The sequence below is a fragment of the Catharus ustulatus genome, chromosome 3 (genome assembly GCF_009819885.2).
Source record: "Catharus ustulatus isolate bCatUst1 chromosome 3, bCatUst1.pri.v2, whole genome shotgun sequence".
Taxonomy (NCBI): Eukaryota; Metazoa; Chordata; class Aves; order Passeriformes; family Turdidae; genus Catharus; species Catharus ustulatus.
The window spans coordinates 49,927,023-49,951,878 of NC_046223.1; the positions used below are offsets into that span (position 1 = coordinate 49,927,023).

General features: G+C 36.8%; 1 protein-coding gene across 6 annotated transcripts in view; it reads right to left on the reverse strand.

Moving 5' to 3' along the window:
• Positions 1-24,856, reverse strand: part of STXBP5 (syntaxin binding protein 5) — a 107,804-nt gene that overhangs the window by 59,807 nt on the left and 23,141 nt on the right. For all 6 annotated transcript variants that reach the window (XM_033054194.2, XM_033054192.2, XM_033054190.2 and 3 more), the window contains exons 3-7: positions 19,522-19,603; positions 18,626-18,726; positions 7,016-7,150; positions 5,840-5,903; positions 3,439-3,522 (exon numbers count right to left, since the gene is read on the reverse strand). In XM_033054194.2, the coding sequence (XP_032910085.1) occupies positions 3,439-3,522; positions 5,840-5,903; positions 7,016-7,150; positions 18,626-18,726; positions 19,522-19,603 (466 nt within the window). The remainder of the gene's footprint in view (positions 1-3,438; positions 3,523-5,839; positions 5,904-7,015; positions 7,151-18,625; positions 18,727-19,521; positions 19,604-24,856) is intronic.

Genomic DNA, 24,856 nt, shown 5'->3' on the forward strand with positions numbered 1-24,856 from the left:
CACATAGTTCATAGTATAAAAAGATAATACCGCCCTGAAGGCGGGCAGTGTGCCTGGGACTGACCTGCTGGGCAGACCTCAGCTGCTCAGGGAAAGAACTTCTAGGATAAGATAAAATAAAAAACCTCTGGAAACTACAGAAGACGTCTCCAGACTCTTTCTCCGGTTCTTGGGCTGGACTACACAGTCTTGGAATGTACCCAGGTGGTTGTCTCAAGCTCCTGAGACACCACTGACACTAGAGCTGTGTCCCCCAGTCATGGTTAATGCACCCACCTGCTCCTGTGCTTGGGATGAGGATCCTAATGTCCTTGTGCTGCACCTATTAGCTCAGGGTGCTGGGAAGGCACACATGTTCAGACAGAAAGCGTGCACAGTGTTTCGTTAACCTGGCTTTCAGGCAACAAATGAGACTGCCCTACCACAACATGGAATTTGCTTCAAGAAAGCCTCCTAAAAGTCAGGCCATTTGAAATGAAACCAAGCAGGAAGCCTCAAACCCATATAATTGGATTCAACATCTTCCCTCAGGAAATAAAAGGTATCTTTCCACAAACCTCTGAACACACAGAGATTTTGACCCTCATTATGATCTTCCTCTGCTAAGGAAGAAAGGATGACATTGGGATCCCTGCACACATCTGAAGTTTTGAGTTAAGAAAGTTACATCAAATGACGGTGAAAGACTGCACAGACCTTCAAGTTACACGCTGTAAGAATAACATGGACTACAAAGCGACGAGAGAGGCGGAAACCAATCTAAAGGCAAAGTTTCTAGCAAACGTTCTTTTTTGGTATCAATGTCCTGGTCACCCTACTCATGATGCCTCAGGAAGCCTAGCAACCCACTAAGATGGCCAGTGTGACAAGATCGGACTAAGTACCTCTCTTACTGGTTGTCAACTCCTCACTCAGCAGAGTTCTCATCAAGAACAAGTGGAGAACCAAGGGTAAAAATCCTGAGGCTTAAAATCCTGCTCCTGCTAGGGGGCAGAACGTCACATGCATTACCATCTGTGAGAGAAGAGGTGAAGCATGTTGTGACATTAGATGCTCCTTGTCCCTTAAGGGTAGGTTGGCACACATGTTCATGATGGAATATAGCTCTTACAGCCTCTGCATGAAAGAAGTTCTCTAACAACACCACAAAACCAGGAAGTCAACAAGAAACTAGCTAGAAAGATTCTCTGCACAGAAATGTCCAAATTCATGCAGTTTGTTTGCAGGAAACAAAATGGCAAAGAACCTTCTTTACTCTGTGTCACACTAACCAGAGACAGAGGAGATCTCCTGAGACATGGCACTGCTCCATTGTTCCCCTCTGAGTCTTCTGTGTGCGTACTCTCGTGAGCAAGGAAACCCCTACATTAGCAGACTGTCATTTTTTAATCTTCCCTTCCTAACCATTCCCACCTTATGATAAGCACATTTCTTTACAAGGGTCAGACCTAAAGTATTTCATTACCTCTTCTGCAACCAAAAATCCCAAACCAAACACCTAGATGCATTCATTTCTAAATCCTTAAGAAAATCAAAGATATCGCATCTGAACTGTTTACTGATCTCTGCAGTCTCTCAAGTCATAATTGGTTCCAAAAAGTATTGAGACAGATATTTAGTCATTTTTTTGCACAAAAGCAAAAAAACCCACAATAATCAGATGGTGCCTACCTTAGGAAAGTTTCTAGAAACCACAACAAAATTTTAGTAAAGAACAGAGTTAACTGAATATAATACACCAGATAGAAGCAGTCAACATGTTTTTTGCGAAAAGTAATTAGTCAAACAAACCTCCAAAAATGGTAACTGGCATGAGGTTCATGGAACCACCACTTATGCGGACTATAAAATTTTCAAACCCCTCCAGCAATGTATCTCAAAGAAAGCTAAAAGTAAATAGACTAGGTATCTTTGAACAAATAAATAACTGGTTAAGGAAGTAAAGCAATCTGGAATAAAGACAGGCTGGCACTAATTGATTAGTTCATGGATGATGTTAAGTGGTAGAGACCTTCAGGGAACAACACTGCTCAGTTTACTCACAAGCAACTTGGAAAATTAGAACAACAATATTAAGATGGTAAAGTCTGCTGACAGTACCAAACCACAGTCAAGCAGAAATCAGGGCTTCAGTGAAAAACTGCAGAAAGACTTTAATTTTTACTGTCCAACTGTGTCAGTGAAAAATGATGCCTAAATGTCAGGACTTTGAACCGACAAGTAACACCTGAAGAACGAGTCTCTGGTTTTATGGTTTTAAGGAAGCATCTGCTTTATGCTTGCAGCATCAAAAGCCTAATCCAAACCAAGAGAAAAAGAAAAAAGTCCAAAGACGAATTATTCCACATGATAAATCCACTGTGCCTGCATCTTCATATATACTATGTTGCTATGTTTCTGTTTTATAAAAGAAAGACAAAATAAAATGGTTAAAAAAGTTAGCGAAGAACATAAGTAAGAGGTTTATGAAGAAAAAGATGATGAAGACATGAATAAATTTATGAAAAAATATAAAGGGAATTAACTATGTTCATGCAACAAAAATAGAAGGAAGAAAAATTGTTCTTTGCATAACACACTCTGGGGCTTATATATGGACATTCCTGATGATCTAAGGCTTACACTCCTTCAGAGCCTTCCCCTCCAAGCAAACTCTTGATTGGTAGAATACACACGAGTACAAGTACTGAGCCAGAACTGCCATCAGCAAAACCCAACAAGCCCTCCCCCCCAAAAAAAAAACAACCCTGAAGCTGGTACTGAACAATGACAAAGTCATTTTACAGTCAACAAAATGCAATCAAGACCAATTTTCTGGTATTTAAATGAAATACATCAACTTGCATATTATGCTGACTCATTTTTCTTAATCTCAGTCTTTCAAAATGTCTATTCTCTCAAGAATCAAGTTTTAAAGAAATGAATACCACCTAATGCCATTGTTTTTTTAAACCTCCCCCCAGTCGTATTTCAAAGAGAATTGATCTTGATCTTATCCTACAGAGAAAAGGTGGTTAGAGAAATGTTGTAGTGAGACTATTTATTTAATGGTTTCTTCCCCTGCCCTTTCCTCTTGCAGTTCCCAGAATATGAGAGAGATTCCAATTGACAAAAATTGCTAAACCATCTAGTTTCAACTTAAGACCTTAACAAAAGTGAAAGTCACACGATGAAAACAAAAAAGATCTCAAAGTTAGTGAAGAAATCCAATCCATGCCACCATTCATTACTTTACAACCAAACTCAGTGAAGTTATTTGGTCTGAACTTTATTATCCAAGCCCTACTGCTCTTCTAGAGAAAATTTCCAGTACTTGCAATTTCAAAGAGATCTATTGATCCACTGGTGACAGAAGCAGGAGATTAAAAAATAATAAAAGTCACTATTCAAGTAGTGAATTATATCCTCAGAGTAAGCAATGCAGAAGAAAAATGTTACCTCATCATGAGTATATCTGTAATCTGCCTTCTTTGACTTCAGGTCCCACAATACCACCGTCCCAGATTCAAAGCCAATCAGAAGCTGCATTAAGAAGATAAATTAATTCGTTATAAGGAAAAGCAAAACTCTATCATTTGCAATGTCTGAAGTTCTTGTCCCAAAAGATATGCAGTATAGTACTACATATAGTAACTGCAAGTAGTTATAAAAACAAAAATTAAACAGGTGAAGGTCTCAATGTTAGAAAGATTTGCTTTGTACTTATTGGTCTCAAGTTTCAGAAAATATAATGGACATTCATGCAAAATCAGAAAAAAATGAAAGCATCCTTCTGAAGATTCCTTGGAAATTGCTTTGAGCAGCAGAAAAACCTGTATCAAACACTGCTATATGTATTCAACCCTGAGTGAAGATAAGGGGTGTTGAAAAGGAGAACTTTATTGTGCATTTTCCTCAGCACAATGTAGTCTGCTTAAATTTGCTGGAAGAATACAATATTCCCCTTGATGTTCTCAGTAAGAGTTCATTGTCTATAAAAAAACTATGTACTATGACCTTCCTCCAGACGTTAATCACAATTGAGACAACTGGCTGAAGCAACACCAGAAACGTTAGTTTTTCATAGGAGGAAAGCTAGATAAACAAAACTAGATAATTTCCCAAATAATCTTTTAGCAAAAAGCAAGTTTAAACCTTTACTACAGGGAGTGAAGACTCAAATTGCTCATAATAGCTGGTCTAATACATTGAGTATCTAAGTGTTTTGATCTCCTATCTTAAGTGCTACTTCTCTAAATGGAAATAAAAAAAACAAACCATGGCCAATATCAGGCAGTAGTTACAATGAGTGCCATACCTAGAGGTTTTGCCTTGACAGTCTTTTCAGCATGTTAAGATTTTCAAGGTGTACAGTTGTCTCCAGTGCAAAAATAACAGCTCTCCTACAAGCTTACAAGTAAAATATTTCATCTCTTTCAGTGCAATAAAGCACTAAAATACCATATATATTACATGCTTGATCTAGTAAAAGTGTATATTCATTTTTTCCCAATAATGTTATTTATACTATTATTTTTAATCACCTTGCCAATCATATGCCATATATTATAAGTTTTCTGTCTTAACTTAAAACATTAGAAAAACCACTGTGATTACAAAGCTAAAAGCATGAGCAAAAGTGCATACATGGGCGATTTTTCCAACTACACAGGGGGGGTTTAGCAATGTTTTTCTTATGAAAAATAAAAGCATTAGGTCAGATTTCAAAACATTGACTGATAGCCTGATGAATAAAACCAGGAATAATTTTCAACTGACAATAATTAGATGTGGGGTGGAATATATCAAAACAAATTGATAACTTGTATTTCCTGATATCACAACAGTTTTATTGCATACACATACTAGAGTTCACAACTCTAGAATGTGATTCAAACCTAGTTCTACAGACAGAAACATTAATTATGCACTTACTGCAGTGAGCCTCATACTAATATAAAACCTCTACTCATTAAATTTTCTGCTGGACTGAAACCTCAGCTGTTTAGGATACAAGCTGATAACTAGCTAAAACTTTCAAACCCCTTCTGAGACAATAGGATCATTCCCTCACCAATTTAATCCACTACTGACATGAAAAACACAAAGCAAAGTATTTCTCCCACATGTGTAGAACACTAGTAAGCAAAATGGTATATCACAGGACAAGGACTCCTGTCTTGCAAGGGCGACAAGGGCATGTACAGTAAAACTTTTTGTCAAGATGAACAGATGATTATGTCAATACTATCTCATAAGAATAAAAATACAAGTCTAATACATAGATCTTTCTCATATCTTTTGGTTTTCTGAAATATGTTGTTGTTCTGTAGGCCAGTTTCATTAGCAAACAGCACCCAGTGATTATAATAAATGGCCTTAATATGGCAGTAGGAGTTAGGTGTCAAATTCCACAAAACCCTGTCTCAGATAAGTTAATCTAAAGATAAACTACATGGCATTCTATATAAATATGCAATATAAATAAGCATTTTAAAGTTGTGAAATAACACCCAAGAGCATGGTAGAGTGGAATTAATTTCCATCACGCCTTCAGCACTCTAGTTATGCAGGGTGGGTTTGCTGGTAACATCTTAAGTTTTATCACCATATGCTTTTATTTCCAATAGTTTTGCAGTAATAATTTCACCTGTGTTTTCAAATGTTTTCGATTACAAGATGATTTATTCCAGCAATGTATCCTACAGTCATGTTTGTACCTTACTTTGTATTACTTTCAGGGCCTAAAGCCTTTGTGGTCCTCATATACTTAATCCTTCCTTAAATAGCAGTGGTATCTATACTTTAAAAAAGTCTTGTTTTGAAAGCAACATATTGAAGACTCTTTAAAATATCCTACCTTTCCTTCATCCATTGGATTGTCACTAATGTGGACAACAGGTCCTGGGTGAGATTTGGATGACCTAAAAAAGAAATATTTCCATTTAAAAAACTACCCGCTGCCCTAAATGGTATCTCAAAACAATTTGAAGTAATACAGATTCTGCAGATACAGTTTCCATATAAGCATGTTGTGGCATTTCAAAATGGAGTTACTTTTACTTTTCTCTTCAAGCTCATAAATACTGTGTCTATAGACACTTATTTTCTGTCTTAAGGAATGACCAATTTACCACCTACTAGCAAAAAAAAAAAAAATAATTACCCTTTGCTTTAAATATTTTATCTTAATCTGTTGTTACAGAATTGAGATGGTAGGATAAAATGTTTACTTTTACACTGAAATACATGTTTTGCCATTATTCATAAGCTGCCCAAGATGGCCATTGTCACAATAACACAGAATTAGCACTTTACGTTGACTTCTTGCTTGTTGAAGAAGATGTTCTAATAAAGAGTTACCTGCTTCAATACCCTTTGGCAGGCGATGAACTTCATGTATTTTTGAAAGAAGACATACTGGGAACAAAACACTAGCACAGGAAGAGTGGCAGACAACTACAACTTTTCCTCGACAAACCGTTATATTTGTACATACAATTTTAACATTAAAATAAAGGAGGTGCAGTGACAATAGCTATGAAATGTATTTTGCTCTTGGAATAGACTTATTTAAATTTGCATTTCAGAAAGTCACTTCCAACTCAGAATGCATCAGCCCTCCTAAAAAATGCTTTATCTTTACACTTTAGTCTTTAATCCCCAGCCATAGAAGTGACATGTCTGTCCAAGTACCATCCATGCCATGCTTTAATGTGTTATTTTTTCTTCTATTTTATCCCCACACATAGTGATTTTCACATCTATTTCTATACTATCTATTTTGTTAATTTCCATGTCTATCCCAGGAACTATGATAAAATACTGCAAAAAGGCAGAAACATATAACATTAGCACTTCACATTACTGAAAATAAAAACTATCTACATGAGTATGCACTTGGATAGTGTAGGTAGTGCAGTAAGATTAATATGGAGGCCTCTCGAGATGACAATGACATTCCTGCAACTGATGTTAACAACATCTGGGACACTGCTGTTCCCTCCCCTCCACAGACAACTCTTGGTAAACTCACAGTTCAATGGCTTTATTCCACATGATAACATAGCCTGAGAGAGTAAAAGATTCCACATTGACAATGTGAATGTTTCCTCTTTCGGTGCCCACATACAGCCATTTGCTTTGGAAAGGCAGGTGACAAAATGTTATCCTGAAAGAGAAAGCCACCAAAAAAGAATTAAAGAAATGTCTTTTTAATATCCTACACTTCAAGGTCTGTGCTGCCAAAAGGTAGAAATAAAGAATATGTAAGAGGAGTTTAAGGTAAAGTAGAAAAGCTGGTACATGACCAAAGTAAGAGACGAACAAAGTACAACCTTAGGCTAAACAAAAAAATAGGAAGCAAGGTATTCTAAATCTCATAAATCTTTTCTTTTTTTAAAATAAAGAAATTACAGTCACCTTTAAAAATTATCATATTGAATATATTTGATTGCTGTCACATAAAACTTAAAATACAATACTCCTGTAGTCTATAAATCTCCCTTTGGAATCTAAGTATACTTTCAAGTTTTAAAGAACAAAGGAAGTTGTCATATGCAGATCAGGCTGATTTCACATAAGGAGACAGACAAAAGATATAACTCAAAACAAGTAATCAAAATTCATGCCTAAAAAGCAAACCTTAGAATAATCCTAAACAATTATAAAAATAATTTTAAAAGTAGTTTAAATTTCAGGCTGTAACTTTACTTCAATCATGTTTCAACTTCCTGCCTTTTAGTTTTTTCTTCTGCTATAACGGAGTACCTGCACAGGACTCAACAGCTAATAACTATGCTCTAGCACTGTAGCTCCAGCACAAATACTAGCATTCGAAAACCTGATTATTTCTGCCCCCTTGGGTCCTGATTATTGTTCACTATTTTTTCAAGATAAGGAAATTACGTCTCTACAAAATGACAGAGTACTAACTCGAAATTGGAGTCTAGAAACTTTCTGGAAACTCTAAACCATTTTACTCTGACAGGGGTTGACATTGAAAGAAATTGCCAAATTACTTAGCTATCAAACTTGGGCTTTCAGAAATGCTTTAGTGATAAGGTAAAACAATTACTCAACAAGAATTTGTTCTGTCTGCTCTAATCCTTAGCTTTACAATTTTTTGTTCTTGTTTTCTCCCAGATGGGTTGCTTATTGCCAAATCCATGCATCACTTCACAAGCCTGTTAAATATTTAGGCAAAGAACAGCTTTAAATCCTTTGCATTAGATGCTGCCTATACACACCCATTTGAGCTGAAAGGAAAGGCTCATAGCAGCAAAGAGAAACTGCTCCGGCTGAAGAGATGTTAATTTGCACTGCAGGTTTCAAAAGTTAAAACTTCTGTAGTGATACTACATGGATTTAGAAGTATATAATTTTGGGAGGTTTTCACTCATTTCATCCTAATTAGAAGATGGACTTTGTTCAAATAAATGCCTAATCTATCAGCTTTCCAACTCAATTTTTTGTCCTTGAATATTTATGCCTAAAGGCTGCACTAACTTTTTCATTGATGTCTGATAGAAAAAATATATTACATACATGATTTGAAATGCTCTTCCAACTCAACTTGAAGATGTTGTAACACATTTAACTAAGCACACTAATCTGCAATCACCACAAGTTGTAAACTTGTGTTTCTCCATCATCCTTTAAAAAAACTATTTGGATGGAAGCTAAACCACATACATTGGTACACATTCTTCCTAGGCAGGCAGTTAGTGTATATAAAGATACAGCATAAACATAAACCTTCAACACTCTGCAACACCACAGCAGCTTTTTGTGCCAGCACTCCACATGCCAGAAGCAGCTGGCAAACAGATCATTTGGATCCAAAATCATGGCCTAGCAGCCAGAAAAAATAATCAGTAGCAGGATTGTAGGCTTGTCTTGATTAGCAAGTTAATATAGTTAATTAAAATTGTCCAACACTTCAGTTATGAAAACCAATCTATTTTACAACATTTGAAGTGGGCAAAAATAAAAATTGAGCCTTCAGCTTTGACTGCTATAGCCCAAGGGTAATACTTAAAGAAGCTCCACAATATTCTTGATACTCTTCTTGAATATGCAGACATACTCAATTTACTGTCTCCTTTGTGCAACTGAGATGAATTTTGTCAAGAGTTAGCAAACAATGAAGCGATTCCATGCCATTAGTAAACAAACAGAACAAGTAGCTTCACAAAATATTTACAAATCCTCAAAGGCAGGAGATCGAAAAGTCTTATAAATTGCAAAGAATAGGCATATAAGAGTTCTTAACCTTATTCTTCAAAGTATTTTACCATTTTTCTACAATTAGACTTGTGTGATTTTTCTATAAACTAAAAAAATATTCCTAGATTTTTTATTTCACAGAAAAACTACATAGTCAAACCCAAAACAAATGGCTTGCTGATCCTGCTATAAGAACCAATATTTCTCCCTGAATATAGTAAATGTTATTACATTTGCAAATAAAAAATACAATCAACTATTTTATCTTCTTCATAGAAAAACTGTATGTCTTTCAACTTTCAGAAACTCAACTATATTTTGACTGAATGACTCATTTTAGAAAACTGCATTTATTTTAAAAATTTGCAGAATAATACCTCCAACACCAAAGTTCATGCACTGAGCTTCTCACTGATTTAGGTTTAACCTTAAACTATGTATATTTTCAACAACTTTGGAAGTGTCACAGTGCTCTTAAAAACTAAAAATCAGTGAAGCCAGGACCATCTGAATGGCTGGACTTGTTAGTTCTTCTGAGAATTAAACTGATGATTGAAGAGATTAAAACTGTTTGGAGGATGGAAAAAAAAGGTTAGAGTCTTCTTGGTAGTGATGGAATACTTGCTTATTTGATGCTTGGCCACAGACAGCTATTTTTTTGAAAAAAGCAGATTTTTCTTTCAGAAACCTATCTTTTTGCCACAAGATTAGAATATACTTCATCCATAATGTATTTTAAAATCAACAGAAGCAGAATTGGCCATATAATCCTCTAGCCATTTCTACAACTAGAGTAGTCTTCCCCTTCTCTCCCTACCCACAAATGGATAATATGCATAAGTGGAAAACATAACCAATTGAGAGCACATCAAAAAGACTACAGATTAAAAACTTTCGCCCTAGTCTTTCTTGCACACAAACCCCAGCTGCCTGAAAACAATGCAGAAGTCAAAAGCAGACTACCACACTTGTCTACTCTAGCAAGCCATTCTGCTCAAAAATACTGAAATAGAAGCATCTATGATTTAAAATTGTCCACTTTTGTACTTCTGAAGAGACAGCCTGGGATTGTCTGAGCCAGCAGTCACAGAAAGCAGGCTTTTGCAGGCAGTTCTTTCATGGCACAACAGATTCCTCATGTTGTCTCCGAGGCAATTTCAGATCCCTCAGTAAGCGTAGTACATTTAGTGAAACAGACCAAAGTTTCAGCATAAACCAGTACTGGGCACAGCATGTCATTTCAGATATTTCACTTTCCCATATCTTCACAAAGAGAAAGATCCCTTTATAGAAAAAACTGCTTTAAGGAAATTTATTTTTTTCAATGTGAAATCTACAGCAAGACTTTAGTATAAACTAACATCACCACTAAAATGAGACACTGTTATAAAACCCCAAAGCAGTCAGGGTAGTTTTAAATTCTCCTGTAGCTGCAATTTGCTGTAAGCATAAAATCTTCCCTTCCACCACACACATCTGCAAAGCTGCTCCCTCCCCAGTCTTCAAAAAAAAAAGCCCAAAAAACACAAACCCAAGATTTTTCTTTCTTGCAAAATTAACTTGTAAAAGTTGAAACAATAGCTCAAGAAAATAAAATTATATACAGAAAAGCAAGTGACACAACCACAGGGAAAAATAATGATAAAATATTTACTGTTCTTATGCTAATTAATATTAATTTAGGATATTGCCTATGAGAGAGTGTTAGAAATGACAGGAGATTCTACTATGAGCTTTTTTGTAAACCTGCTGAAAGGATTCCCTTTCTTAACTGCAGACCATGTATCTTCTCTGATAATCTGACAAAGCTATTAAAAAAAAAATCTTAATTGCTGCTGTTACATAACATATATGAAAACAATTAATACATCAAGTGATATTACTCCCTACAAGAATTCAATTACAGAAATATTAAAGAACACAACTTATTAATACATTATTCAAAGAATTCGTTTTTTAAGAGGAAATATTAAGAAAAAAATGGTAGGTTGTTAACTTGACTGTATTATTATGACAGCAGAAATCCTTCTAAATTAATCTTTACCTTTTCCTAGTCTACTGCATTATGAAGCATTATACATTCTTCAGAATTTTTCACTGCTTTAACAAAGCACAGTGACAAATACTTTGAAGTATGACAAACACTGATAACAGGTTTTATTGTTAAGTCACTAAAATATTTCTAGTGCCTCAGACTATCATTATAGGTCTGCAGTAACTGTAAGTACACAGCTGCTCAGATCATTATTGTATAGGCAAAATAAAAGCAAAAGATTAAGCTATCAAAGCCATATTCTGCACACCTTTATCCTCAACTTTTTACATATGAGATAGCACCACATAAAATTCAGAAGCTGAGAAGTTTAATTCTGATGTTAGTGTAGACTCCACATCCATGGACTCTTGTCAAAGTCCTCCATGGGCTTAAAAAGTCAAAAGCCAGTGTCAAAATGACATACTGATTGAAGCACTGATATAGCCTGACTGCTGCAAAAGGGTCTTTTTCCACATCAATAAGCTTAGAACATCCACCTGTACAAAAAAGGCCTCAAAGACCAGAAGGCATATGCCTGAAGAGAAAGAAATCCTCTTCAACACATCCCAAAAATGTCCCACCGAACAAACACGTGGTAAATGCAGTATATCATAGTAACTGAACCAGGTACTTCAATTCCGTTTATATCCCTCAACAGCGCTCCAAAATGGTGCTTGCCCAAATCCACTGACTTGAAGGGCTGCCTCTTCAGACAGCTGAAAAGCACCTGTACTCTGTAGCTGAGTTGTGGTACACTCCAGCATCAAGATGAGTAAGCATTGTCAGAACAAGATACTCCAGTATCTTGGGAGGACACAAAAAGTAACCAAACCACTAGCACGTGAGACACACCAAGAGGAGTTCACAAACATATAGTGCAGAGTATTTGATCAGTGGTAATGAAGCTTCAGACTTTTTGAGTGTATTGTGAAAATTCTTTTAATACTGAAAAATTCTCTTAGTTTTCTAATCAGTTGCCTCAAAAGGTATGTGGGGAGTCACAACCTCTAACTGAAGAAAAACAAAGGTCATGTCAGAGATGTAGCCCTACCACACGAGACAGAAAAATTATTCCTATCACTGATGGAGCAGCCTGTCATTTAGGCATAATGCAAAGACTAGAGGTCAAATTCTGCCTAACAACGTGGCATTTGGCCATTATATGCCTCATATCACGGTGAAAGTCAGTGTGAAAAGTATAGCCAACAGGACAACTGAGGCAATTTAAAAACTGTTTTTCCAAAATTTGAAATTTCTGTGATAAGACTCTGCATTTTGGTTCTGCCTCAGTGCTAAAGGCAGCAGAAGGCAGCTGATACAACTTCAGTTCCATCAACCACACTGACATATGGAACTCTGCATGCATGGCCTCAAGGAAACATTTTTCAAAGCAATTTGATCCTTGTGAAAGGAACATTCACATATATGACAAATCCAGACAGTCAGCAAGTTAATTTTCTTCTGCTAGTTTCTTGAAACAAGATCAAACTCCTTCTAATTGCATGCCCTAGTGAATCATCACTGAGTCAAAATTTTAAGCTCACTAGGTAAAAGGCTTTACGTGACACCATGAAGGCATGCAAACCCAGTGATCATTTCCTCTCACTCCAAAGAAAGTGACTTTTAGAAGTGTGAAAAAAAGAAAACAAAACCCAAACCAAAAACCAAACCAAAGTGTGAAAAATGAACCAAAGCCCTACAAACAATGCCTATCGTCACCTGCTCTCACAAGCAAGACAGCCTGTACGTCCTTCTGCTATCCACAAAGTGGCAGAATTGGTCAGTTTATAAATTCAAGGTGAAAGAAAACTCTCAAGTCTGCTAAGGCACAGGTTGAATACACAGTTACAGTACCTAAGAAGGTAACATATGTGCCAACAGAAGTTTAAAATCTTATTAATATTAAGTAAATACAAATGGGATTTTCCATTCTCTGTAGACAGTGTTCCAAACATAATGTTAAAGCTGCTGTTTGCAGCAGGATAGAAAGCCAAAGATATTTTAAGCATAATTTTGTAATTCTGAATGATGCAGTTTCATGTTGAGAAAAACTATTTAAAACCCACAGCACAGAAGTTGGCATATTAAAAATTAAACTGCTATCAAGGCATTCAGAGATCAATAAGCAGAGCACTCGCACAAAACACTCAGTTCTATTTTTATGCCATTCTTGCTTTGCAACTTACCCTAAAGACAAACTTTCTTTTGGCATTACAACAGGGAATGTCAGCTAGAAAGAATAAAAGTCTTGGACAATGAAATAAATTTTTCATACTCTTATACAAACCTGGTTTGCTTTGGCTGGAAAAGGGGCCTAAAATTTGTCATCCCATGTTACTTTAAGCAAGTTAATCTGTCACTCCACCCTCTCAAACAGGATCTGTGGGATCCCTGACTGGTTAGTGATGCGTGTTTGACTTTTCACAACTTAGATCAGTATCAAGTTTAACAGTTTCTGCATGGCAGGAAACTAAAGCCAGGTTAGTTATGTATGTAAGCATATATCTCAAAGCATGCTTTCAATATTTACTCTAATATGATGTTTTAACTACACTTATTTCAGAGCTAGCCTAGTGTAACACTTGTATTTTCTACTGAGTTAAAGCAAGTTTTACATGAATCTTGCATTACTTGATAACACACAACAATCTCGTGTTTAAGATACATATGTATAGATATGTAGAGAGCAAAGGAAATACATAGTGATCGACTGGAGACACTTAGAGAAGTACAAAACCTGAGATATTAAGTTCACACTCTGCATTATGCTTTCTGAAAAGAGGTAGCATTTAGACACTTTTGCATGACAAGTCACACAAGCAACTGTTCCACATCATTATACATTTTTGTCCTGGCCCCTAGGCACCACTTCCCATGGTCAAGGAACAGTGGCCAAGCATGACAGTGGTTTACTATCCCCTAACTCTGGTAACTAGAACATAAAGCAGCTGCAAAAACATCACAGATGCAGCAAGCAGCAAACAAAAGGCTAAAAAATTTGAACTAGCTTGTTTGGCACTGAGCTTTTGACATCTGTCAGTAACTTCAGTTAACTGATTTGTTAGATATGTAAAATCTCAGCAATTCCTGCTTCAGAAGACTTGCTTCAAATTGCTAACCATCACTTACAAAAGGCAGTCAGGAGCTATGAACGCATTAATGTTCAATTTGTCATCTAAAGATTCTTTACTAATTTAATGATTCAAGAGAAAAATAGGATCTTTCAGGACTCTTGGCCACTGCTTTTAAAGAAATGTTTTGCTCAAATCTAATATTATGCAACTTACCCAAAGACATTTTCCATGAATCAGAACAAAGCCTTTAATGGCACAGAATTATATTAAAAAGAATCAGCTCTTTCTCACTAGTCCCTGTTCTTCAAAGTCATGAGTAGAAAAGCAAGAATCCACATTACTTTCCTGTCATATACTAGAGACTGCCTTCCAAAATAATTTGCAGATTTAAAACTCAAATTTTTAGGTAAGTTTACAAAATATTTAAATACACAAGCATTTATAAATAAGCTAGCTCTGAGGTTTATATCTTAAGACGTTTAAAACACCTAAAAGTGAGATAGTCAAATTCCATTACCAAGAGGATAAAAAAATTTGAAATCTAGAAATTTTGTATTTAGACATTGGGCAGTAGACCTTCCACATGACTAAAATAAGGGAATTAGGCAGAGCTGTTAAAAGGCTGTGCCAGAAGACTACAGAATTAATTAATCAAGTCATAGTCTTATCACTTAATTTTTTAAACACAGTTAAAGAATAGTTTTCAAGACTAAGAAAATCCTTTCATCTGGGGAGCTAACTGCTACAGTTAGCTTTCTGTGCTAAAGACAATGTATTAGTTCAAATCTAAACAATACATATGAAATTGTTACTAAGAAACAAAATCTGAATAAAAATTTGCCTGTGACAGGTTAAAGTTCAATTGCTGTGAAATCAGACACACATACTGCTTTTCTGCAATTTCAACACACTTCCAGGTAAACCAAATCAGTTAAATAATTTTAAACCTTTGCCTCAGAGGCCTAAGGCAAATACTGATGCCACTACAATCATTGCTTCAGTCATATAATGAGTTCCAAGATATTGAAACCCCCTTCACAAACTGACAAAGCATCATTAGAGAAGACAGTTATAAGGCCGTGTTGTAGTACACAAAATACTTTAAGTAAGTCCTGTATCAAAAGTTAATTATCCTTATTAACAGATCTTAATCCCACAATATAAAATACTTGAAAATTTTTATTGATTAGATTTATAAAAACTTCACGCTTGTGACTTGAGAACGTAGAGGCTGAGATGAGCTGACTTTAGTCATTGTATGAGTTGTGGTGCTGCATGCCTCTGCCACCTAGGACACCGATTTCTCTGATCTGAGAAATGCTCATTACGCCCCAACCTTGATGAACTGCACTTGGACTAAACTTCCCTTGAGCTTATCAGAAACACTGTCTGTTCCCAGGAACTAACAGGTGTCTAACGAACATCTGCTTTTAACAAACAGCCCTAGAAATTTATTTTTCTTGTCTGAATAGCAACTCAAGTGGAATAATATTTTTGTTGTTGAACAGTCAAAGTTACCAACTCAAATTGGCCAGGAGAGAAAATTACTACAACTAAAGCCCACTCTCTTGCTAACCTATACAGTGAGCCTCTCTTGAGCTCCAGGTTATAAGGGGTCGATGTATATTAGAGTCCATTGTCTAACAATCTAATAAACAGCAGTCTACAGTGGGATCCCTTTGAGCTCTTGATTCCCAGAAGATAAGAGGCTGATGCCTATGTCTCAAACACAGATAACTGGATGGCTGCGCAGTCAGCCAAGGACTGTTATTACTAACAGACAAGAATTGCTGGTAAATCCAAGGACTGTTGGTATTAACACACCATGAGAAAGAACAAGTTTCGGCTGGAAAAGGGGGTCAAGTGGAGATAGAGAAGCACTTCTCCTTTAGAAAGAACACAACACAGTACAATGCAAGTGCAGGAATGAGAGGCAGGAAGTGGGCATGGACTATAGGGTGTGAATGAAACCACCAAAAAGCTTCAAAACCCTCTGGCACATTTCCAGAAAGGCATGAAAGAATGGACTGCACATAATTAATTTACATCATGAACACTCTCCTCACTAAACTTAGTTGTTAATAGACAGCACAAAACCGACCCAAGAAAAGCCCATTTTATTCAGATTCATATAGCATATTGAAACTATTAGGTACAATGAACTACAAAGAACTGTGTGTTATAAAGGCCCCTAGTTAGAATTATTCGACAATGAATTTTTTGCAGTTCAAGTTCAAAACATTTACTTCATAATGAAATTACATATTATTTTGTCAAGTTGTATTCTATAAACTAGTCAAAAGAAAACATAATATTTGAAAACAATTAACAGTCATCCAGCATGACCTAAGTGGCAATGAAAAGGTACAGATCTGGCAATCTTACGTGTTCTGACTACTTTTATATGTTATTACACTAGATATTTTAAAATTAAAATTGCTAGAAGAGTAAGCCCTTGTCTCAAGCTACGCTTACACCACTCATGGTAACTATGGTGCTCTCACTACTTACCTTGGAAGGACAGGATTAGTAACCAAGTCAGACAGTAAAGCTACATGAGTGACTGAGACTCCTTTCTACCCCTACTCAACTCCCTGAGATGGGTTTTGCTACTGATATAATTACATTTACAGAAAAGGGATAGTTTAAAATTTTCACTTTACTTAACTATAGATACCCACACATTTAAAACTCTAAGTCAGCCTACAACAGGATTGCGCACAATCAGAATCACCTCCTCAGATACCTGGTTTAAAGCATTAGTTAGAAGCCCATGTTTAAGTGTTGTTTCAGGATATGAACCCTAATTTTATACTTATGCAGACCTACAAGTAAGAGAAAAGTAAAAAGAAGGGAGAAGTAGAAAATTCATTTTGGACTATTGCATCTCTTATACTTGGACAATCCTCATTAAACTGGTGGCAATAAACTGCATTTCACTCCATTTGACTTTTACACTGCATAAAGGAACATTGCCATTCCTTTGGGCAGAGAATTTGCCTCAGTTAACAAAACTTTCTGTTTTCTGTATAACAGTTCAGAATCACAGAATTGTCTGGGCCTGAAGAGGTCATTAAAGATCATCTAGTCAAACTCACCTGCTGTGGGCAGGCACATCTTTAAGCCAACAGTTGACCAAAGCCCCATCCAACCTGTTCTGGAACACTTCCAGGGATGAGGCACCCACTACTTTTCTGGGCAAGCAGTTAGTGTCTCACCACCTTCACAGTGAAGAATTTCTTTCAATATCCAATCTAAATCTGCCCTCTTTCACTTTAAAGTCATTACCCCTTGTCCTATTCCTACAAGCTCTGGTCAGATTTTATACACAGTGATCACAGAAATAATTTCAAAAGGGACTTAGAATCACTTAATCCTCTATACAAAGAAACCCCAGTAAGCTGCATTTATGTTGTTCCTGACAAATTTGTTCATAAGCTGCTCTTTAAAACTACAAGGTTATTATTTCACCCACCCAACAGTTGGTTTAGCACATCGCATGACACTACATTAGAGGGTATTCCATTAATATTTAACTTTTCTATTGCTATCCATCACTTAAAATTTATTACCTCCTGCCCTATTCAAAAGAAATCTAAGTCACAGATTATTCTCTGTTCTCACTAGTATCCTCTGAGCTCCCCAAGCAGTCTATCTCTAATGCATACTGTTCAAAAGCAAACAGCATTCCAGCTGAGACTTTACGTATACCGGAAAAGAAGGAATACCTCCTAAAAGAGAAGGAATACTTACTTTTAAAACAAAGGACATGTTTTTCAGAAATTTAGTCAACTGACTTTTAGAAATTTAATCTTAAATATCTCTCTAGCTTGCTTACAATTCTATTACTTGAGTATAAAAGTTTTTAGTCAAAATGCAAGTGTTTTTCAGCTATTCTGATACAAAAAAAAGCTCTAAAACTGCAAAATTCTGCTTTTCCATGAAGGGAGAAAAAATTCCAGGTAAAAAAATGAACCAGTTTTCCTGGTTGTCTTGTCAGAGCCCACACTTTCTCTAGTTCCAAAATTCCTCTGAAGACATACATTTAAATTATTCTATCCCTCCACATTTTAAAGATATGAAAATTCAGCAATGCAACACAAAGTGATAGAAAAGGCATCTCAGTTTAGGTCAGTTGTGTGTCTTATTCACAACTACTTTAGGGCCTAACAGATGGAAATTCAAACCCAGTGTAAGCCCAGTTTTTATGATGCACCAAGTTATGACTTGGACAGCATCAATAAGATCTGACCTTACAACAGCACACAGTGTGACGCGAAGGGGCACTGCAGTAATAACCAATCCCTACCGTTCCCGGTTAAATTTGAGTGAATGAAGTATCGCCGGTCTCTTCTGGCGCAAGTTCCACAGGTGTAAGGTGTCATCAGCCAAGGCACTCACAAGAGCTCCCTAGGAGAATAAAAAAGTTTTAGTCAACATTTTTCATGATCCTAGCAACAGTGTAGCATCACAATGGAAATATATTATATATCTATTACCAGGATGAAAAAAAAATGTATAAGCATGTGCATCAGCACATAGCACAGATAAGTTCTAAGTAGTAAGAATGACATAACTGATGTGACCACATGTTGTTCAGCTCACTCATATTTGGTTCAGTGCTATACTGAGAGATCATGGGGAAGGAGTTTTCTCCAGTGTGTGCTCACCAGTTTCCTCATGCCCATCTCTGCAGAGAAATCAAGCAATGAACTGCTAATATCTGTGTGCTGACAAAGCCAGCGAGATTCCTCTAGAAACCCGACCCTAGCTCAAGAACAGCACTGCTGTCAGATCTCAGCTGCTGCATCCCTAGAAACACACATCCGAAATCAAGGTAACATTATTCAGTTCATGTCTAAGATTGTAACTCTATCAAAAGAAAATTAACTACTGACTGAAACTGGTAGTACTATTGAGAAAGTATTCCACCACTTCCAGAGATAACCTGCAATGTTCAAGGTCATGAAAAGATTTTCCTAGTTCTTGTTTATAGCAAAAGAGCACTCTAGAGACAAAGATATTTTCAGGAGTTAGTCAAGCATTTTCCAAAACTAAAAAATTTAATTTATTTATAATTATTATTACAGTTTGCTATTTGTGCTACATCACTTATATCAGCTAATTTTAATGCTTGCTCAATGAAAAATTAAAGAAAACGAGCTCCATATCTTCTCTGAATTACACATAAATCATTTTACTAACCTCATTAATCAGGAACTGAAGTTGGATTACTGCAGCTCCACTGTCATGTTGACAGTAGCATTCAACTCCTGGCCGACCAAAGCTGGAATCAGTACTATTAAGGAATAATTGTTTCACGTAACAAACAAAACATACAGTATAACCAACATTTTCACTTTCACTAATAGCACATTCACACAGGCTAACATCCTGCTTCTAGCTAGAGCACTCAACACATCTAACCACATAGAGCTGAGTAGTTACCAAAACAGTAATTTATAAATGCCCCAAAGTAACACAAAGAAATTAAAAGGCCTACATTGAAATATAAAAATTCTGTATAACTGCTTAACTTACAGAGATTTAAGGAATTCTTCATCATGGAGAACTTGAAGAATGATTAAGCAGTTACTTTAACAATGTTAAATATCAGGACTAGAATTAAAGGAAGTTAACCTAAATCAGCATCATAAACAAATGATCATATTTTTCAAATGCTAAAGGATCTTTCTCTCCATTTAAGCATTACTTAAGGATGAAAAGAGCTGAATAATGCAAGACGTTAAAAAAATCTGCTGTGACAGAGATGAGAAGATCAGTAGTCAAAATATGGAGGAGTCAACAGGAAATTATGTATAATGTAAATTTTTAGGATCTCTGTATCAAGACTTCCTGGATTCACACCAGCTATGAAATAGCAAAAGCTTTCTCATTTTCACTGCCACACATAAATCAGTCCTATCCTTCCATAATGAATATTGATAGAAGCAGCAAAATAGATTCTTTCACTTCTCCATACTTAACTCATTTTTTGGTTGCAAACATTCTGTATTTTAAATGTGGTTATGCACCTGCTTCTGATACAAAATTAAGTTCTCCAACATCTAAAAGATCAAGCAGAAATAAGAGAGGAATTAAGCAAACTGGTCAGTATTTCAACATTATTGTATGCCCCAGGTTTCTGGACTATAATTTGCCAGGGCTGAACACTTCTTGTTTTAAAGAAGCACCTTAGCTTTTGGAAGAAAGGAAATTATTCCAAAGCTGTATGCAAAATAGGGACTATATGTACAATTTTTCTCTCAGTACATGCCAAGAATTAATAGAACAGTACAATTCTCACCCATTCTGCAAGCTTTCCATTTACTGTGGAATTGCTGAACAAAACCAAAGCAGATAATATGTGCATTCTTAAAAAACATGTGCATTCATTCACACTACAGACACTTGAAAGGCTGAAAAGACTATTAGGCTGCATGCAAATCAAAGCTCAAACACATCTCCTGCTCAGCTTCTAAGTTGGTAAAATAAAATGTAAGTAGAATAACAGCAGGTAGAAGCTTGCTTCAACACACGGTTATATTTTGACTTTTAAACTTGAATCACATTCTTCTAGACTAATGAATCTGCATAACATCCAGCTAAGTGGTGAGATATACACTAGACAGATGTTGAATAATCCACCAAACTTAATACCAGCTGCCTTCCCCAAACAAAACTAGCAATTTAATTTTGTTCTGCCATGGAAGGACTTGAGTCAGTGAGCCTCACCTGGTTTTTTGCTTTTATTTTACATTCTTATCAATAAGTTTTTTTACAAAGAAGTAATCTGTATTCCAGTCACAGTTTATAGCTTAAAAACAAAAATAGAGTAGAGGGGGTGTTGTCCCCATAAATGATATCTTACATTAAAAGTATTCTGAGTTTGTGTAGGAAAGTCATTGCTTTTACATTAACTATGGATTGACTACACAAATTGCTGAATGCCTTCAGCTTTGCTCATGCATCTGCATTCACTTGAATTAAGAATTATTTACAGAAGTAGACAACAAAATTTTCAAATGGGAAATTCAAATGCTTACAGGAATTGAATTTAAAACCAGTTTATCTGCACTGACACAGGTAGTTTTCTGATAAAAGATTTTCCCAGCCCCTCCCCGGAACAACATTTTCCAACATAATTAAATGCAAACCTTGTTCATAAACCCACAGTTTATTTGGAATTGAGACTCTACAGTTACCTTGCTTCAAAATAAGAGGAATGTGACCCAGAAGAACATAAGTCCATAGACTACTCAAGTTACTTCTACCTTCAAATTCTATTCCTCAGATGCTTTCTTCAAGCACTTCTGATGCTAATATTTTTGGAAGCATTGTAATAACTAGTCAGTTAAAATTTCATTATTAAGAATATTTTAATGTTTCCCTAAACAAAATATTCTTCCACATTTTCCAGGGCACCTGAACCATTTTTCCAGAAATCAATAAATATGCAGCAGTGGGAGTAAGATAACACAAGTTTTAAATATTCAGAGCAAATCTCTCTTTGACAAATTAGTGGAAATCTCACATCCAGATGTGAAAATAGTTTGGCCTCTTCTGTAGTGCTCACTCTCATTAAAAAAAAAAAAAAAAATGGCTCTTGCAGCCAGTCTAATTTAGTTCTTTTACTCAAGGATTATGTCATCTTCACTTTTTCACCTAGTAGCTAAAATTATTCTTCTCATCTCAAATTAATATCATCCTCCTAACCAGCATTAATCTTCTTTTCTAAAGCAATGCAAAGCCTCCCCGTTTTGCGGGGTATGCCGAATTGAAAAAGCACGTCACAAAGACTGACTGTAGAAGGATAATACATGCTCATTTCAGTACATGTGAAGCATTTCTCAACCACACAAAACAGGTAGCAGCCCAGGGAATGCAGTTTGCCCAAATCCGCTGCGTATGTGTGCTTTAGGCAAGAGAGCTCACTGTACTAAGCAGTGATCATCTACTACATCATCGTTCCCAAAACAGGCAAAAATTATAATGAGTTATGACAAGATGAGCAAAGCATTTTAATTTTGTAGACAGGAAAAACTCCCTGCCAAAGACCTAGGGTTGCTCTAGAGGAAATACTCTGCTCTGAGCAGTTTTCTAATCAAAGACCCATCCCTGCTCCTTCAATTCAAAGCAGTTCATTCTACTATTTCTGCTTCATCCACAATTCCAAATATTAACAAATTAGATAAAAACAATAGCTTTTAAGCTGTACCTTTGAATATTGCTTCTATGCTCCCCACTACCATTTGGAAATCAACCCTGGAAAGCACTAGTGTTTCATTGCCTTCACTGCATATTTTTCGAGAACACAAGAGACCACAGCTGTGCCTGAGAGAAGAAAGAGATAACATGCTCATGTCCTAGCATTAGTGCTCATTTTCATAACTGCTAGAAGTACAGGTTATACACAAAAAAATAACCTAACACAGTATGACACAGTATACACAGTATGACCTTAAGACTAAATTCACTTTAATTTATAAGAAAAAGCACCATTTCCAAAAGATATTTTTTCAAACGAGCTTCAGACCTAAGCACACACTTCAAGCATTTTATTTAACAATATGCAAGTTGTTTCCTCAAAATACTATTTTTAAAAAATTATTACTATTTTTTATAGTTTAGCTACATAGTAGCAACTCAGTGCACATCTGCCCTTAGAAATCACATTTGAAAGAGAAAATTAATTCCAGAATGTTTACAAAAGTCAGAGAAGACCAGTATTTTTTTTAGTCACTTAATTTTAAACTATTTAGTTACTCTAAGCAGACCTATGGACTGGGGCATTTTTCACCTGTGGTTGACCCATTGGACATACAAAACAGTCCAAAATCTGTAGCAATCTGTGAAACCCTTAGCATAAGGCAGTCATTAAAAAAATCACAGAATAATTTAGATTTTAAAAGACCTCTAAGTTAACCAAGTCCAACCAAGACCAATCACCACCTTATCAGCTAGAGTATGGCACTGTCATGTCCAGTTTTTTCCTGAACACCTCCAGAGATGGTAAATCCACCACCTCCCTGGGCAGTCCACTCCAATGTTTAACAACCTTTTCCATGATGGAATTCTTCCTGATATCCAAAGTAAGCCTCCCCTGGCACAGCTTGAGGCTATGTTCTCTTGTCCTGTCATCAGTTGCTTGGGAGAAGAGGCCGACCCCACCTGGCTACACTCTCCTTCCAGGCACTTGTGGAGTGCGATAAGGTCACCCCTGAGCCTCCTTTTCTCCAGGCTAAACACCTCCAGCTCTCTCAGCTGCTCTTCATAGGACTTGGACTCCAGACCCTTCACCAGCTCCACTGCCCTTCTCCGCACAGGCTCCAGCCCCTCAGTGTCCTTCCTAAAGTGAGGGGCCCAGAACTGGACACATGATTTGAGGTGTGGCCTCACCAGTGCTGGGTGCAGGGAGACAATCCCTTCCCTGTCCTGCTGGCCACACTGTTGCTGATCCAGACCAGGATGCCATTGGCCTTCCTGGGCACACGCTGGGTCATGTTCAGTCAGCTGTCAAAAAGCACCCCCAGGTCCTTTTCCATCGGGCAGTAGATCCATCCAGCCTGTCCAGATCCCTCTGCAGAGCCTCCCCAGCCCCACCAGATCAACATTCCAGCTTAGTGTCATCAGTGAACTTACTGAGGGTACACTCCACCCCTTCATCCAGATCATGAGTAAAGATATTAAATAGACCTCAACACTGAGCCCTGAGCACCCTGAACACCAACTAGATACGACACCATCCTCTAGTCTGGCCATCCAGGCAGTTTTTAACCCAGCAAAGAGTACACCTGTCCATCCTAAGGGTAGCCAGTTTCTCCAGAAGAATGCTGTGGGAAACAGAGTCAAAGGCTTTACTGAAGTCCAGGTAGACACCATCCACAGCCTTTCCCCTCATGCATGAGGTAGGTGACATGGTTTCCTAAACCCGTGCTGGTTGGGCCTGACCCCTGGGCCCTCCCGTAAATGCCATATGATCACACTCAAGAGAACCTGTTCCATAACCTTCCTGCACAGCAAGGTCAGGCTAACAGGCCTGTAGTTTCCCAGATCCTCCTTCTCGCCCTTCTTGTGGATGGATGCCACAAGATTGGCCAACCCCCAGCTGAGGGTCACCAGGACTGATGATAAATGGTGGAAGGCAGCTTCACAAGCTCTTCCACCAGCTCCCTCAGTACACCTGGATGAATCCCATCCAGTCCCATAGACTTATGAGTGCTTAAATGGCTCAGCAGGTCACTAAGAACTTCCACCTGAATTACAGGGGGTCTATTCTGTTTCCAGTCCCTGTCTTTCAGCTCAGGGGGCTGGTTAGCCTGAGGTATACAAGGACATTTATAATTAAAAATATCACCACATAGATATTGGCATCTTTTTTTATTACCCTGTGATAAAAACTTTTGATAGGACAGCAAAGGCAGACCAGGTATCAGATTTGCCACTGCCACAATAGCTCAAGAGTATTAAGACAAATCTGAAACTGTAGGAGTTTTTAATATTAATTCCTAGACACTTCTCAAAACTATAGCTATAATAC